Raw genomic sequence first — 16,677 nt, 5'->3', positions numbered from 1 at the left:
AGTGTCTTGTCTATTCCTGTTTCTGTGTGATGTCAAACTCATTTGCATTGGAAAGTTTCTCTGTGAACGTTTGCACTTTGAAAGACCATATACATATTTTTAACTGACAGATAACTGGCTTATTATATTAATTTCAGGTATGCAACATCTAAATTCCCTAACCTGCAAGGCAGGAACAATCTCTGAATATCTCTCCAGTGTGGCCTGTCTCTCCAGCGTAATCTCAGACCACCTCCCCTTTGCTTAGTAAGCCTCAGCCCCTGATTTCTATTCCTTGCGCTCACCGAGCTCTTTCCTGCCTTGGGTTTTGACTCATGCTGTTCTGTCTTCCTGGAAAGCTCTTCCCCAACATTTTGTGCATCCAATTCCTTCATGTTCCTTAGAAACTAAGACAAAATCACTTTTTAAGAGATACGTTCATTGATCATCCTGCGATTTCTTTTTCTACTTCAATCTTATCCTTGTTTTTCTTCAAAAACTTTTACAAACAAACACACATATGCTACTTATAGGTGTCAAGTACTGTTCTGTTCACAACAACCTCATTAGTAGATTAAATTACTGTCCCCTCTTCAAGGATGAGGTAACTGAGGCACACACACAAGTAAGCGGCAAATTTGGATTTGACCCGAGCAGATCAGCTTGCGCTCTTAACCACTCTGCTGTATCCTGCCTGCCAGTGTTACAACTTGGAATTATTATCTCAATCTGTCTTTTTTGTAGCTGCTCTTTGTTTTTCATTTATGTTACTGTTTGCTTGCCTTTGTCTGTCCCTTGCCAACATGAGCTCCATGAATCAGGGACCACTAAGCCCTGACATGTTATTGGCCATTGATTTCACAGTGCCTGCTGTGTACCTAGGACATAACGGGTACTTAATAAACATCGCCTTCATGAATGAATGAGTGAGTGAGAGCAAGGGGAAGCAATATTCATGCTGATAAAGCTGGTGGAAAGTTGGTTTGAGGTACCAGACCACAAAAATACAATTTTTCCTAAATATTTGTAAGTAAGGAAGTTCCCTAAGTGATGGGAGGCTGCTAGGATAAAGAAATATGAGGGAACCCTGCTTCTAGGAACGATTTAAGAAATGATTTTCTAGATACATGCCATTGATATGTATACACATACATGTATGTACATATATATGGTATGTCTGACATAGGTATGAAGAAAGAGAGAAGTGTAATTGTGTAGAAGTGGAAGACTATGATATACACGGAAATAAGTTTGCTTTCTTCAAGTTAAATACCGACATAGAAAGGGCCAAAGTTGTAATAAGCAAAATCTTAAAGTATTGAAATAGTGTACATGTCTGAATGAAACCAGACTGAATATATTAATAAAAGTATTAATCAGAAAAATGAGGTGGGGTAGAGCCTGGGGAATGGGTAGCAATGGAAACTTAGAAAAAGGAAAAAGAGATATACAGAATCGACTCCAGGCAATATGATCCCTTTGAAGGGCTATGCTTACACTCTGTGGAGCGAGGGCAGGTCAGGGGCACACTGGGAAAAAGGCAGCTTCGCTAACTGCAACGCCAGGTTTCCCCTCCTTCTCTTCAGGAGTTCAGCATCGTTCATCACTGTGATGGGAGACTGGGCACTACGGGAGCCCCTGGGCGGCAGGTGGGGTGCTTGTCAGTTGCAGTGAGATCAAGGCTGCGCAGGTGGAATGGAATTCATGGTGGTCCAAAGTTTCAAGTCTTTTCTTTCTTTCTCCCTTCCCTTTGCTTCTCTCTCTCTCTGTCCTTTCTTGATCAGATAATCACAAGAGAATACTGTAATTGTGAGCATGTGGAAGGAATCTTTTTTTGTCTGTTTTTGGAGACAGTGAAAATCACATCCAGAGAACCTATTAGTCAGGGGTTTGTAAGAACAGTGCCATTTGCTCTTCCTCCCACACCCTCAGTTGTCTTTTTTCCTTTGCCATGTACACAATGATGGGAGAGTCCTGCTTTCTAACTCAGAAAGCTTGTGTGTGTGTGTGTGTGTGTGTGTGTGTGTGTGTGTGTGTGTGTGTGTGTTTGAACACTTCTTGGCCACTGAGAAACAGCTCTGTAATAAGTGCCACCAGGAGTCAGGGAAGGACCTGGTCAGGCCCCTGGTCTACTGATCCCACAGCCTCCTGGTGACACAGAAACAGCCTTTTCTGCTATTGCTTCCTTTCTGTTTTGTTCTTCTCTGTTCTCATCTCATCTCCATTCTTTATTCTCTTTCTCTCTGACTTTGCCTTCATCTCCTCTTGTGATTCTTCATCACTCTTCATGCTGATGAAAGTGGTCTTCTTATGAGCACCTAATACTTAGTTGCTGATTTTGTATTAGTAACGTGTGAAGGCGAAGCTAACATAGTGGTCCAAGTTAGGGCTCCGGAGATACGTTACATTTTGGCTTTACCAGTTAAGAGATGCCTGACTTTGGGCAAATCACTCAACTTCCCCTTGCCTTTCTTTTACTATCTGTAAACTGGGGATAATGGTGCCCACCTCAAAGGGTTGCTGTTAGGATGGGAGAGATTGCCTGTACCAAACTTAGAAGAATGCTTGGCACATGGTCTCATGAACTATTAGCTCTTATTATTTGAAAAAATGTCTATTGTGGGGTACGTATATTGATTTCATATATAGGGAATTTCATGCAGTTTTCCTTTATTAAAGAATGCGTAGACTAGAACTACTGGGGCAAGAAACAGTAGTACCTAGTGGTTTACTGGGTGCATACATTATAGAGATCTCTTTCTGAGTAGTGATCTTGTGATAAGCGAGCCACAGAACGCTTGGGCGAGGGCAACCAATCTTTAGCAAAGACTGTCCTGAGTGGGTAATAAGGTTAGCTGCTGAGAGCGGGAAGTGAATCAGGCCAAGCTAGGGAAAGGCAGGGAGGGAACGCGAGAGGAGGCAGGAAGAAGGGGCGGAAGCGGGAGCCTAGGCGTGCGTCTGGAAGGCTCCCGAGCATAGTGTTTGGATGCCGGAGGCCAGGGAAGGATGCTGCGATACCAGCGGGAGAGAAGAAGGATGCCCGGGCCCCGAGCGCGTTAGTGACTGTTAGCTGCTCTTCGGGGAAGGCGCAGGTTCCAGGCAGTCTCCTGAGCTTGGGCTCCCGGCGCAGCCAGAGGGCCGGGCGCCCACGCCACTCGCGGGGACCTCGACGTCCACCGGGCGAAGCCCCCGGGAGGAGCTCCCGCCAGGGGGCGAGCCGGGCCCGGCCAGGCCAGGCCAGGCGGGGGTCCCTCCCGCTCGCGTCCCGCCGCCTGGGCCGCGGCCCCCCGCGCCCGCGCTGCCGCCCGGCGGGAGGCGCCTGGGGAGCTTGCCGTCTGGTCCCTCCCCCGCGCCCCCGCCCCCCGCGCCGACTCCGTCCGCCTCCCCCCCCGCCCCCCGCGCGGAGCCCCGGCCCGGCGCGCAGGGAGGGAGCGAGCGAGAGAGCGAGCGGGCCGGCGCCGCATCATTCCGCACCCGCTGCAGCGCGGCCGGACGGAGCAGGTGGAGCGGGCGGCAGCCGCGAGCCGGGCCCGCGGGGACTGCAGTGACGCGGCCCCGAGACATGGCGGCCGCGCGCCTCTGAATAAGCAGAATCCGAGCCCCCGGCCGCCGCCGGCCGCCGCCGCAGCCCGGGCCATGCCGCGCGGCCGCTGAGCGCGCGCAGGGGCCGGCCCGCAGGGCACATGCCCCCGATCCTCCCCGCCGCCTTCTCCATGTCGCCGGCGTCTCGGGCGGTGTAGCTGCGGCTGCCGGAGGCGCAGTCACGGCATCGCCCTGCTCGCCCATCCGGCCGCACTTCTCTTTTCCATTCGCATCCTTCCCTGCTCCTCCTCTCCTTCTCCCTCCCCCCGCCGGCTTTGCATCCATCTCCCCCACCCCGTCATCCCCTCCTGCTTCCAGCCGCCGGGGCTATGGCCGCGGAAGAGGTATTGCAGACTGTGGACCATTACAAGACCGAGATAGAGAGGCTGACCAAGGAGCTCACGGAGACGACCCACGAGAAGATCCAGGCTGCCGAGTACGGGCTGGTGGTCCTGGAGGAGAAGCTGACCCTCAAGCAGCAGTATGACGAGCTGGAGGCTGAGTACGACAGCCTGAAACAGGAGCTGGAGCAGCTCAAAGAGGTGAGTTGCCCGTCACCTCTTCCCTGCTCGGCCCCCGTTCCCCCACCCTCGACGCCCACTCAGCGTTTATGAAGGAGTCGGAAAGGATGCTCTTGAAGGGACTGTTTCTTCATCTTTGAGCTCTTTGTTGATAAGAAAAGACTGAAAGAGCCCATTGTTTTACCCCCCAAGAGAGCAGTTGCCCAGGAAGTGAATGTACAAGCTGGAATTTGGGAGGTGATGGCTGTTGAGGCTGTGGGGGAGAGGGATTCCTGAGAGTCCTTAAGGATCGGCGCTCTAAGGCGACATTTAGTGGGTTGGAATGCGTAAATCAAACTTCTCAAACTGCTGTTACATCAGCCCAGGTTTCAATGTCACTCCCGTCACCCACAAAGGCGATGAGTAGGTTTGTGTTGAGGACCCACAGTTTCAGGATGGTTACCTCAGCCTTGTGCTGAAGGTGGCCACTCCTTGATGAGTCTGGGGGCTGTTTTTAGAAGAACTCCCCGCCAGTCCCGTTTGACAAAGGCTGGGCAGTCTTCATTCTCCCTCGCCTTAGTTATTCTTGTCACCGGCTGCAGGAGAAAAACAACTCTGCTGCTGGGTGATGTGCTGCCTTGATTTAACCTCTGAGTGAGTCTGGGCTGTGCCCGAAGTCTTGTAAGGTCACCCTGAGCGGGGGAAATCTAACTCCCTTGCAAATGGCCTGAAAGAATGGTATATGTCAAGTTCGTGCGTAGCCGAGCATTTCAAACGAGGCTCTTCTGTTAGAAATGACTGTATGAATAAAACCAGAGTATCTAAAATGGGCCCCGTATATATAACACTTGCCCTCTTTAATCTTTTGGTATTTGGCATCTTTTAGAGACCGACTAACATATAGGAAGAAAGTAAGTGGTGAATATGCTTTGATTTCCTATCGGAGACAAAATAATATACTATTGTTGAAGGAAGTCAGTCTGTTTTCCCTGATTCCTGAGGCACTATGGGTAGCAAGTAACCAGTTATATATGCAGACGTGCACATTGGCTTTCTGTGCGGCACGTCTTTATTTTTAGGTGAATATTGGCATTTTAAATGTTAATTCTAACTTGATACGTAACGTTATTCAGAAATATTTTTCTTGTAATGTACTCAGTTTTTCAGGAGGGTGTCTTGTTTTATGTTATCACAGTTAAAAGACATGATTTATGACATCTAATCAACTTACCTAATAATTTAGTACATAATATGGTAGGCATTTATACTTTGAGGTATGTCTTTTTTCATTCTGATGCCTAACTGCCAAAAAATAAACATATGGTAAAAACCCCAACTAGAAATCTGATTTTGAGGTATTTAGCTGTAAATTTGTAGTCCATATTGTTTTGTTTTGTTTCGTTTTTTGGGGTTTTTTGGTTATCATGTACATGTCTGTTCTTAACTACAGCTGGATTTACTGGTGTTTTCCAACTTAGAGTAGATCTTCAGCTGAAATGTTTAAATTCAGTGATGGTGAACCTTATGAAGTCAGAAAACAGGATGATGATTGTAAATCTCAGTGGTATTTTGATGTCTACACTTATGAGGACAGCTTTGCCAAAACAAGGAAGTGCAAACCAGGCACTGTTAGCCATCACCTCCTTTATAAACGTGGTAGAATTAATTTAACGAAAAGGAGTGTGACTGTTAGATGACCTTCCTGCTTGATTCAAACAACCCTACTAGGTTTCCTGTGTCATTACAGTCACCCTGCATAGTAAACCTTAATACAGTTGTCTTTTGCTTTTCCTAGACCGTAAGCTCTTAAGGAAAGGAATCTATCTTTACATTACCTCCAGTCTTTATCACAAAACCTAGCACCTAGTGAGTGGTATTTTATGAAAGAATACATTTATACTGAAAGACGATAGAACTTTTTCAAGCATTCACTAGTCAATATTGGTTAGTGCCAGAGAAAGACTAAAAAAATTAGAAAGTATAGAAAGTGACTAATATTAAAAACTACCTGCATTACTTTCATTAGCAATAATAGGAAAAACAAGAAAAAGTGTTTTGTAAGAATAGTGTAACTGGTTTCTTAATACCGAATATTGCAACTACCAATTACTATTTTTTCTATAAAAAATTGTGGCATAATCGTATTTTGTCGTGTATAGCAGGAGGTTAATAAAAATTTATCAGGATCATTTTTACCAAATGATACTTGTTAATATATGTATTTGAGTTGCATTTAGCATAAATGTAATTTAATTTTAGGTTCCCAATGAATTGGCTTATACAATTATATAAAAATGTATTTTAAGGTAATAAAAGAATCGTTGTATTTGGTTATTTGATAGTGAGACCTGTTATTCTGATCCTGCACTTTAGTTGCGAGTATTATTTAAATGAACTAAATCAGTCTCACTACTGTTTCCTATTTGAAAAGTAAATCCAAAATAATCGTGCAAACTAAGATATTCTAGCGATATCTTATGGAAGCCATTTTTGAGAAACATGTTTTGTGAGTGCTCTTGATTTTTCAAAAGCATATTTTGTTCATTTTCAAGTTTATATACTAAATGATGCATTATACTATAAAGCCAAGTATAAAGTCTTCGGCTTATTTCTGGGCTGTTTCAACAAATATGATTCATTTAAAAGTAATTGGATCGGTTTATTGGAATGTCAACAGGAAAGCACTGTGTAAGTCCAAGTTGGATGCTGGTGGTTTGCAGTGTGGCGACACGGCTCAGTCTTTACAGGTCATGTTTGTTTGCAAGAGTCAGCACCCAGCAATGCTACTGCCCTCCCTCCCAGGCTTTTTACTGCTCTGACAATAATCCGAGTGAGCAGTGTTGCTGAAGATGTGCAGAATCAAGATGATGAATTCATGAGGTTTTTTCCTAGTTATTTTCTTCGGTAGGTCAGGCTTGCTTTTTGACTTGGCTCTTCCTTGAGCCTACACAACTGCTGTCATTCTGTTCCCGAAAGAAGACTCTTGAAAAAAAAAAAAGTACTGATGATGTGAAAAAAGAATGACTGACTTCGGACATCATCATCATCATGTTTCCCTTTTCATTGTCTTTGGGAAGCTGGACCGAGCACCTGTCCACTAGAATATTCGGCCGCGGTTTTGCTTTTATGATTTCACGAATAACGCATGCTTTTCCGAGGCCTAAAGGGTACCCAGACCCAGTTAGGTTCAGGGCCTGGCTGATTGTATGTTTGAGATGTGTGTAAATCAGCACTGTGTCTGTCACCCAGGCCAAAATAGTGTTTGAAGAAGAGTCATGTTTCTAAAATTATTTGAAAACTAAAAATATACATTTGTTTAAAAAACACCCTAGAATTTAAATTCAAGGGTTTTCGTTTTTTGTTTTTTGGCTTTAAAAATGTTTGAAATTTAAAATATTGTAATGTTTAAAAAGATCCCCGTAGAAAGGAGTGATTCAGCATTCCTGGTAGCATTTTACGAAACACATCCATGTGACAACATGAGAAAAGTTTTGCAGCTAGGTTACAGTAGACCCTCTACTAAGAATCTCTGACTCATTTTCTCTCATTTTCTCAACCTGACACCAAGGATAGACACTAGCTGCTGAGGAAGCACTTTGTGGACATAGAGCAGCTTTTCCTTCTGGGGCCAATTTGAAGCTTTTTCAGGATCGTAGTTACATCATTCAAGAAATAAACATTGAACTTAGAGACTTTTAGAGATCATCACATTAGGACCTGTTGAAAGCCATTTAACTACCTGAATTCGTCTTTAAACAGAACTAATTTCTTCCCCTATATGCTTAGAAAGATGGTTAGTTTCTCCTCTCTTTGTAAATTCTAAATCATAAAATCATATGGGGAAAACCCCCCAGGCTTCCTTTCTAATCTAAGAATAAACACAGAGAAAGTTAATACTGAATTTGTTAGTTGGCTAGTGTTTTTTCTCTCTTAATGTTTTTGCTGAAGAGATGTTACATTTATTATCAAATAATTTTGAAAAGTGTTTACAAGCAGCCTCATCAAAGAAGCATAATCATCTTCAACCACATTTTTTTTCACCCAATTTCCCTAACACGTGCCATTTTTGCTTTTTGTTTCAACTCAGAAGATGTCTCCTCTGGCAAAGTTATTTCTCAGGTGTCATTTAGCAAGATTTTATAATCTCTCATCACATTCACCATATTTGCATGAACAGCAGCCATGGTTTGAAGATTTTTTTTCGGAGTTTCATGCTTAACAAAATATTCTTCCTTATCTTCCCCTTACATACACATGCACTTTATGGATGTTGCATTCTAAATTGAAAATATAATGAACTTGCATGTTGAAAGATGTAATAAAAGACCTTCTCACACTGAAGCTTATACCTGTAAACATGGTTTGAAGGAGAGGAGGACCTGAAGACTTGGCACAGTCTGACTATTAAATGACTCCTTATGGTAAAGGAGAAGTCGCAGGAGGTGAAACTGGGGATGTGGTCGTGGCCATGTTTTGTATTGGGAACCGGGAACCATTCAAAGAAAATGAAACAAAACACGTAGTAACTGCGGTTGGTACCTTGCATTTATCTCATTTAATCTTCAAAGTCACTCAGAGGCTTAGTACCCATTTTTACAGATAACAAAATAATTGAAGTCATAAAGCATTAAACTACGGATACAGCTCGCCTCAGGACAAGGCACTTTGCATGCCTTATCCCCAATCTGTACAGCCATCCTTTTACAAGAGGAGACTTGGTTTCAGAGAGGCTGAAGAGGCTTCTCAAGGCCACAAAGCTAAGTGATGAAACTTGGTTCAGGCTGAACTCTTTTCACTGCGCCGAACTCCCCCTGAGAGGGTGAAACACCTCAGTCAACCTGCAGTTTAGAAGGTCAAGGTCACAGAGGGAGGATTGCAGCTGTGCAGGGGCGGTCGGGAGTGAGAGGTGGGGACAAACCTTAGGGCTGCTGAGGAGCTGTTGGGTGGAGCACGATGTTGGATGGGACCGGATGTGGCAAGTGAGGAAGAGAGTGGATTTGAGAATATCAGGATGGATAGCAGGTGGTTTCATTCACAAACGAAGGTTCAAGGAAGAGCAGTTTTAGAGGGTAAAGTTGATGCCCGAGTTATGAGTCCTTTTAATTGACGTTTTCTTGGAGAAGAGGCATAAGTTGCATGATACATTAAAATACTCAACTCTCAGTTTAATGAAACAAATGAATAATTTGTACAGTGGGTTGATGAAGCCAGATCGCATTCTGAAGTAAGAGATGTGCAGACTCATCAGAAGTGGACAGGAGGCTGGGCCGGGGCAGGGAGGAAAAGTGGCCCCTGCTGACTTTTTGGGTTGGGGGTGCTGGGAGCAGCAGCACTCACCCCCTGCTGTCTGAGATGTGAAGGCCATTAACACTTGTACTTTAAATTTTTTTATTTTTTTAACTGAAGTACAGTCAGTTACAATGTGTCAATTTCTAGTGCACGCATAATGTTTCAGCCATACATAGACATACATATATTTGTTTTCATTTTCTTTTTCATTATAGGTAACTGCAAGATATTGACTATAGTTCCCTGTGCATTAACACTTTTGAGTTTTTCCCTTTGCTTTTTTTTTTCGGCCATCAGAGTTTGATTGCTCTTTAAAAATTACAATTGTATAATTACGACAATTTGTGGCAACCATTCCAAGTTAGATAAAACCATAGACAACTTAATAGTTTCCCCTTCCTCTCTTCCCAGTTCTGTCTCTGTTTACTTGGTGAGTATTCTCTTATATTTGCTTTAAATTTTTTTAAAATTTTATTTTATTGAGTTATAGTCAGTTTACAATGTTGTGTCTAAATATTTTTAAACATATGGATCCATATGCAGGTTTTTCTGTTGTTCTTATTCTTTTGTTTTTATAAAAATGGGATCATGCCATACATATTACTCTGCAACCTGGTGGGTTTTTTAAAATTTAATAGTATGTCCTTTTAGAATGCAGATGATCTAGGGCAGGGCAGGATGTTTAAAACACTGATGTTTTGAGTGTGAAGCAAATGGGACTGGTTAGGGAAGATGAGTAGAGAGCTTCAGGGAGTGTGGTTGACACTGGAGGATGGGCGGGACGGGGAGGTGGCCCAGGGTCAGCCCTAAGGGTAGCTTGGGTGGCAAGTGAGAGAGAAAGCTAGTGTAGGTGTGGGTAAAAGATACTAATGGAATTTGTTGGGGTGCACCATGGCAGGTCTGTGTCATCATAGCAAGGGAGGGAAAAGATGGGAAGTTTTATGGGTGAATTAGCAGTGATTTTGATTCCTTGCCTTGGCTGGTGACGGAGCGATGTGTATCAGCAAAATAGGCGGCTGGTTTCCAGGACTGGCAAGAGCCCGTCCTGCAGTGTGGCCACATCCTGTCTATGCTGGGTCTTGGCGAGAAGCCAAGATGATGCAGGCAGATTGGGCCTCATTATGTTATTCCATCTTTGCCCTGTGATGGTTGAGTGGTTTTTTTTAGCTTTTCAGAAGAAACTATTTTTTATTATAAAACTATTTTGGTTGTAATTATGAAGATAATTTACCTTTATTGAAGACAATAAAGTACACAAAAGTATAAAGAAAATTAAAATCATCCATAATTTTATCACCGAGATATTACTGTCATTATTTAACTTCTTTCCCTCTAGCAATCCTTTATGTGTGAAGGTATATAATGAATAATATCAAAACTGATATCAGTATGAGTATAAATATAGATGCAGATAAATACGTAGGTCCTAATATAGCTTTTTTTCAAAATTTGAATCATGCTGTCATAAAAAATTATTTAAATTGCTCTAAGAAAGTTTTTTTAAATTGAAGTGTGGTTGATATACAATATTATATAAATTACAGTGTACAATACAGTGATTCAGTTTTTAAAACTTATACTCCATTTATAGTAATTATAAAATATTGGCTGTATTCCCTGTGTTGTACAGTATATCCTTGTAGCTCATTTTGTACACAATAGTTTGTACCTCTTAATCCCCTACCCCTGTAATACCCCTCCCGTCCTCCCTGTCCCCTCTGGTAACCCCTAGCTCTCTATATCTGTGAGTCTGTTTCTTTTTTGTTATATTCACTAGTTTGTTTTATTTTTCAGATTTCACATATAAGTGATATTGTACAGTATGTCTTTGTCTGAATTATTTCACTTAGCATAATACCCTCCAAACCCATCCATGATGTTGCAAATGGCAAAATTTCATTCTTTTTTATGGCTCAGTAGTATTCCATGTGTGTGTGTGTGTGTGTGTGTGTGTGTGTGTGTGTGTGTGTGTGTGTGTGTGTGTGCGTGCACCACATCTTTATCCATTCATTTGTTGGTGGACACTCAGGCTGCTTCCGTATTTTGGCAGTTGTAAATAATGCTGCTATGAACATTGGGGTGCATGTATCTTTTCAAATTAGTGTTTTTGTTTTTGTTTTGTTTTGTTGTGTTTTTTTCAGCTATTTACCCAGGAGTGGAATTGCTGGGTCATATGGTAGTTCTGTTTTCAATTTTTTTTTTGAGAAACCTCCGTACTGTTTTACACAGTGGCTGCACCACTTTAAATAGCTGAGTTTTGAAATAGTTGGTTGCGGTCTTATATAGCTTCTGAAATTTAGCATGTTGTGCAGGTGGTGCGGAGAAGATACAAGATAGGAAATTGTTTGGCAGAAGTGTTTTTCCTTATTATGATGGAAGGAAATAAGAGAGTGGCAATTGATACCTTTTCCTCCTGGGATTTAATTACTTTATAAAACTAAAGGGTTGGAGTTGATCTCTGTGATTTTTATTATTATGACGGTTTTTATTATGACTATCTATTTTCTGTGATGCTGTGTTTTAGAATTGCCAAATCTGCTTATTTACCTACCTGTCCTTTACTTTTCAGATTCATTTTTTACAAAATATAGAAAAATCTTGCCTAATTGTGATAATTTTCCACTAGGCCTCCAGGGACATACATCAATTGTTTTCTATATTTTTCCCTCATATCTATTTCCACTCTGGTCACTCAGCTCCAGCCAGGATAATCCACCTGTCTTCACACTTGAACTCTACCCACCTACAATTGTTTTTTTTTTTAAACAATTCATAGTTCCTTGAACACCTGGCCCAACTCGGTTCCCTCTGGATTCACGTTACTTTTCGAATCATGCCCATGTTGTCCTAGAACTGATTCGTTGGGTTTGCTTTCATGAGCATATTTGTTACTTGGCTTTCGATTGTAGAGCAAGGCCTGGTGGGTCCCTGGGAGCCAGATTTTGTATCAGAATAAAGAACTAACCAGCAAAGTTGTCCGATCACGGAATGAGGCAAGGGATTTTAGTAAGTAGTGAGCTCCCTGACACCAGGGAAGTTTACTGAGTCTAGGCAACCAGATGCTGGGAATACTGCCCGGAGGGCTCATGCTTGGAAGGGGGTTTATACAGATTGCTTTCTTTCTTTCTTATTTTGATAGAGGTTCTGGGGATTGAACCCAGGACCTCATGCATGCTAGGCAGGCACTCTACCACTGAGCTATACCCCCCCTCCTCTATAGAATGGTTTATAATGTCCACCCCCTCCATCTGAGTTTTTTTTTTTTTTACCATTCCGTATGTTCCAAGGAATTTCATGTGTTTTTGTTTTTTTATACTCCCTTCCCCACCACTAGATCACAGTGTTTCCAACATGGTCAAAATTTTCTATTTAATAGCATTTCACAGTATTTATGACTTTTGAACATTTGAAATATTCTCACAGTGTATCAAAAGTTTATCTTAGTTTTCTTTTTAAAAAATACTTCCATGCTTTCCTGACCCACTTGGGTTTGTTTGTTTGTTTGTTTATTTAAAAATTGTTTTATTCATTTACTATTGTATCATTTTATTTTATTTTATTTTATTTTATTTTTGTGGGGGGAGGTAATTACTTATTTATTTTTAGAGGACGTACTGGGTATCGAACCCAGGACCTCAAGCATGCTAAGCATGCACTCTACCACATAAGTTATACCCTCCCCTTATGTTATTTTTGAGGGAGGAGGTAATTAGGTTTACTTATTTGTTGATTGATTTTTAATGGAGGTACTAGGGATTTTAATGGAGGTTTGAACCCAGCACCTCATGCATGGTAAGTATGCACTCTGCCTTGTAAGCTATACTCTCCCCTAGTTTATCTTAGTGTTGATTTATGTTTTGCTTGTTCTTCAGAAGAAGATTGATGCAAAATTTAAAAAATTAAAATGAATATGAGTTGTGGGACATTTCAATTTTGAAAGCTTTGTGGTTGCATTGAGGGTGGTCTCCAGCCTCTGGAATCCCTGTTTTCATGCCCTGTAAGAATACCCATTCATGTAAAGAGGATGTAGGAAATATACATAGTGGAATACTACTCAGCCATAAAAAAGAATGAAATGTTGCCATTTGCAGCAACATGGTTGGATTTGGAGGCTATTATGCTAAGTGAAATAAGTCAGACAAAGACAGTACTGTATGTTATTGCTTATATGTGGAATCTAAAAAATAAAACAAATGAATATATCAAAACAGAAACAGACTGATGCATGTAGAGAACAAGCTAGTGGTTACCAGTGGGGAGAGGGGAGGGGCAAGATAAGAGTAGGAGATTAAGCACAAACCACTATTTATAAAATAAATAAGCTGCAAGAATATACAAGAATATATTGTACATTGCAAGGAATATAGCCAATATTTTATAATAACTTGAAACAATATAGTCTATCAAAATTTTGAATCACTATGTTGTACACTTGAAACTAAGACAATATTGTAAATCAGTTATACTTCAATAAAAAAGAGGAAAAATTTTTAAAAATTCATCTTTGAAAAATGACCATCTGTAAAGTAGTGTATTATTACCTTCAGATTCTTCAAGTGAGGTTCTGGAGCGCGACATTGGACGAGTTTGAGCAGAGCCTAGATTCCCCCAGGGCTTTTTGAGGAGATGACTGAATACAGACTACTCATTAGGACCCCCTAGGTGATTTATAAAACTACTGCTGCTGGGACCCCTCTCTGAGACAGTTTAGTCATTGGAGGTGGAGCGAGGGGCTTCAGTATGTTGACACCCCCCCTCATGGGTGCAACCAGGGCTGAGAGCCTCTCTCTTTAGAAACTTCCAACTCTAGGACTAAGTGACTGTACGAATAGAAGTATTTGGTAAGAAAAGCTGGAAAGTTATGAGCTAATTTGTAAACATCAGCTGCACAGGAAGGGAGGGTATAGCTCAGCAGTAGAGGGCACGCTTAGAGTGTGCATGAGGTCCAGGGTTCAATCCCCAGTACCTCCATCAAGAAATAAGTAAGTAAGCAAACCTAATTACCTCCCAGCAAAACAAACCAAAAAAAAAAAAAAAAATCAACTGTGCAGTCTTTTTACTTGTCTTCTCTGTTTTCTGGAAATGAAAATACTGGAAACCTTTCAGAAAACCAGCAACCAACGTCATCAAAAATCTAATCGCAAAAAAAAAAAAAAATCTAATCTCCTCAGTTAAGATGTATGCTAAAAGCGTGTAATACTCGATCCGTCAGGGTTGTCTGAAGTTCCTTTTAAAGTTACTTGTCTCCTTTGCTGTGTCTGTTTTGTTGTTCACAGTTGCTTATGCCAACTTTACAAAGTTCATAAGTAGGATTTTTGAAAAAGAATTGCTCTGCTGGATTGATCTTTTAACTTCTGGGGTTAACTTCACTTGTTTTTTGTTTATGCAGGCTTACTGTTTTCAAACATTTTATTGGGAAAAAATGTAATATTTAACTGCTACGTTTTTATATTTAGAATCGGAAAAAAGGGACCTGTTTGCATTTATGGGAAGTACACAATCACAGTAGCAATTTCCTTAAGAATGTTTCGGCGTGGGTCTGTAAATAGAAGGTTCTGAGTGATGGGTGTTTGTTTTTCTCTGGCATCCTGCAGACTAATGTGGAATCAAATGCCACTGCTGAAGAGCTCTTAGCCGTCAGTTTTTGAAACTGAAAGAGGTCTTTTAACGTGAATGTGCCTTGCTGAGAAGCCTCACTGATTGCCTTTCTCTAGACGGTTTCAGGAGATGTTTTGAAGCTGACCTTGATGTGAGGTTGGATCTTGTGCACAGCTTCTTTTGATGAGCTGTAGATATGTCATCTTGCAGATTACTTTTTTGGCATGCATGGCCATGTTCGTTTAAATCATAATCTGAGAGGCTGGAGGGGATTGAGTTGGGGATGAATAGCAGATGCGGTCAGAGAGGGAGGAGGTGTCAAGTGATGCAGTAGCTTTTACATCCTTACTAGGACTTTTGACTTTTGACTTTTGCTTTGCATGAAATGGGAAGTTCTTGGAGGATCTGAGCACAGAAGTCACAGATACTCCACACTTTCCCCCCCAATCCGTGTGTACATTTGAAGAGACTGTAACCTCCTTCAGGGAAAAGGAGTTTAAAATAACCTGGTAGCTCGTGAGAAGTGTCGCATTCTCCTCCCTGCCTCTCCCACAGCAAGTGTTTCATAGTTGTTCCTGGTATTGTGTTCCTTCAGGCTGGGAAAAAAAAAAGATGAAGTAATTAAGACAGTTATTTTGAAAAGGAGGGGGAGGATATAGCTCAGTGGTAGAGTGCATGCCTAGCATATGTGAGGTCGTGGGTTCCATCCCCAGTACCTCCATTAAAAAAATAAATAGATTTAATTACCCCCCCCCAAATAAACAACAACAAAAAAAGAGGTTCAACTAGACACCTGCTTTAAAAAATAACCATTTGTTTGAGTAATTAACCGGTTTACTAGAAGAGATACTGCGCTGACTTGCTGGGCTCTTCGTGCTGGAATCTTCACCTGAATTTCTCCTACTCTGTGCCTTATTCTGGACCATGTGAGCCATCTGGTAGACCCTAGTCTAAAGTGACATGAAGACAGTTTAACATTGTATGACTGGTTTTGTGTCACAGTTGATATCCTAGTTCCTGAGGGACTGGAATGAATGCTGGTCGTTTATTCATTCATGCTTTAAATATTTAGAGAATGTCCATTATATGTCGAGCTCATGCTGGGTGTACAAAAACTCTTTATTTCTAAGTTAGTTGCTTACTGTTAGAGGCAAAAAAGACGAACAAATGTGATTAAGATGTTTTATTGGAGAGATCATGGGCTTTTGAGTCAGAATGAACTGTCTTTGAATCTGTTTAGTAGCTTTGTGATTTTAGCCTAAAACCTAGAATGCTGCGAACCTCACTCTCCTGTTCTGTGAAATGGAGGAACATAAAAACTCTGGGTGTAAAGAAAAATCCACTTGAAGCATTTAATACAGCCCCTGACACATAGTGAGCACCTGATAAGTGATGGATGTGATGATGAGAATAATAATTAATAATAATAATAAAATGGTAAAAATAATAATATGTCGGCTGTGCTTGACAGGACCCCAAAGAAGAGGGCAGCAAACTCAACTTGAAGGGACCCCAGGAAGCTTCCCGATCGTGGCCACGTGTGAGGGTGTGGGACCAACAGAACGGATTTTCTTTTTTCTTTTGGTTAAAAAAACTTTTTAATATAAAATGAAGGGGAATAGACCCACCAGAATTAAAACATAAAGTTAGAGCAGTTAATGTAGTTCGCATTGATCAATGAATAAGACTGAAAGATTAATAAAACAAAACGGTGACCGTACAACATGTA

The 16,677-nt window shown here is 41.5% G+C and overlaps 1 protein-coding gene across 8 annotated transcripts in view; it reads left to right on the top strand.

Moving 5' to 3' along the window:
- The first annotated feature begins 3,412 nt into the window (after positions 1-3,412).
- The window catches only part of BICD1 (BICD cargo adaptor 1), a 172,536-nt gene continuing 159,271 nt past the window's right edge, over positions 3,413-16,677 (top strand). For 7 of the 8 annotated variants that reach the window (XM_032472999.1, XM_032472998.1, XM_006192302.3 and 4 more), the window contains exon 1: positions 3,891-4,103. In XM_032472999.1, the coding sequence (XP_032328890.1) occupies positions 3,891-4,103 (213 nt within the window). Of the gene's footprint in view, positions 4,104-16,677 lie in introns of all 8 variants that reach the window. The other variant, XM_032472996.1, reaches the window with a different exon arrangement.

Source organism: Camelus ferus, chromosome 34, assembly GCF_009834535.1.
Source record: "Camelus ferus isolate YT-003-E chromosome 34, BCGSAC_Cfer_1.0, whole genome shotgun sequence".
Taxonomy (NCBI): Eukaryota; Metazoa; Chordata; class Mammalia; order Artiodactyla; family Camelidae; genus Camelus; species Camelus ferus.
The sequence above is the reverse complement of the archived record's forward strand: the minus strand, read 5'-3'. Positions and strand labels throughout refer to the sequence as shown.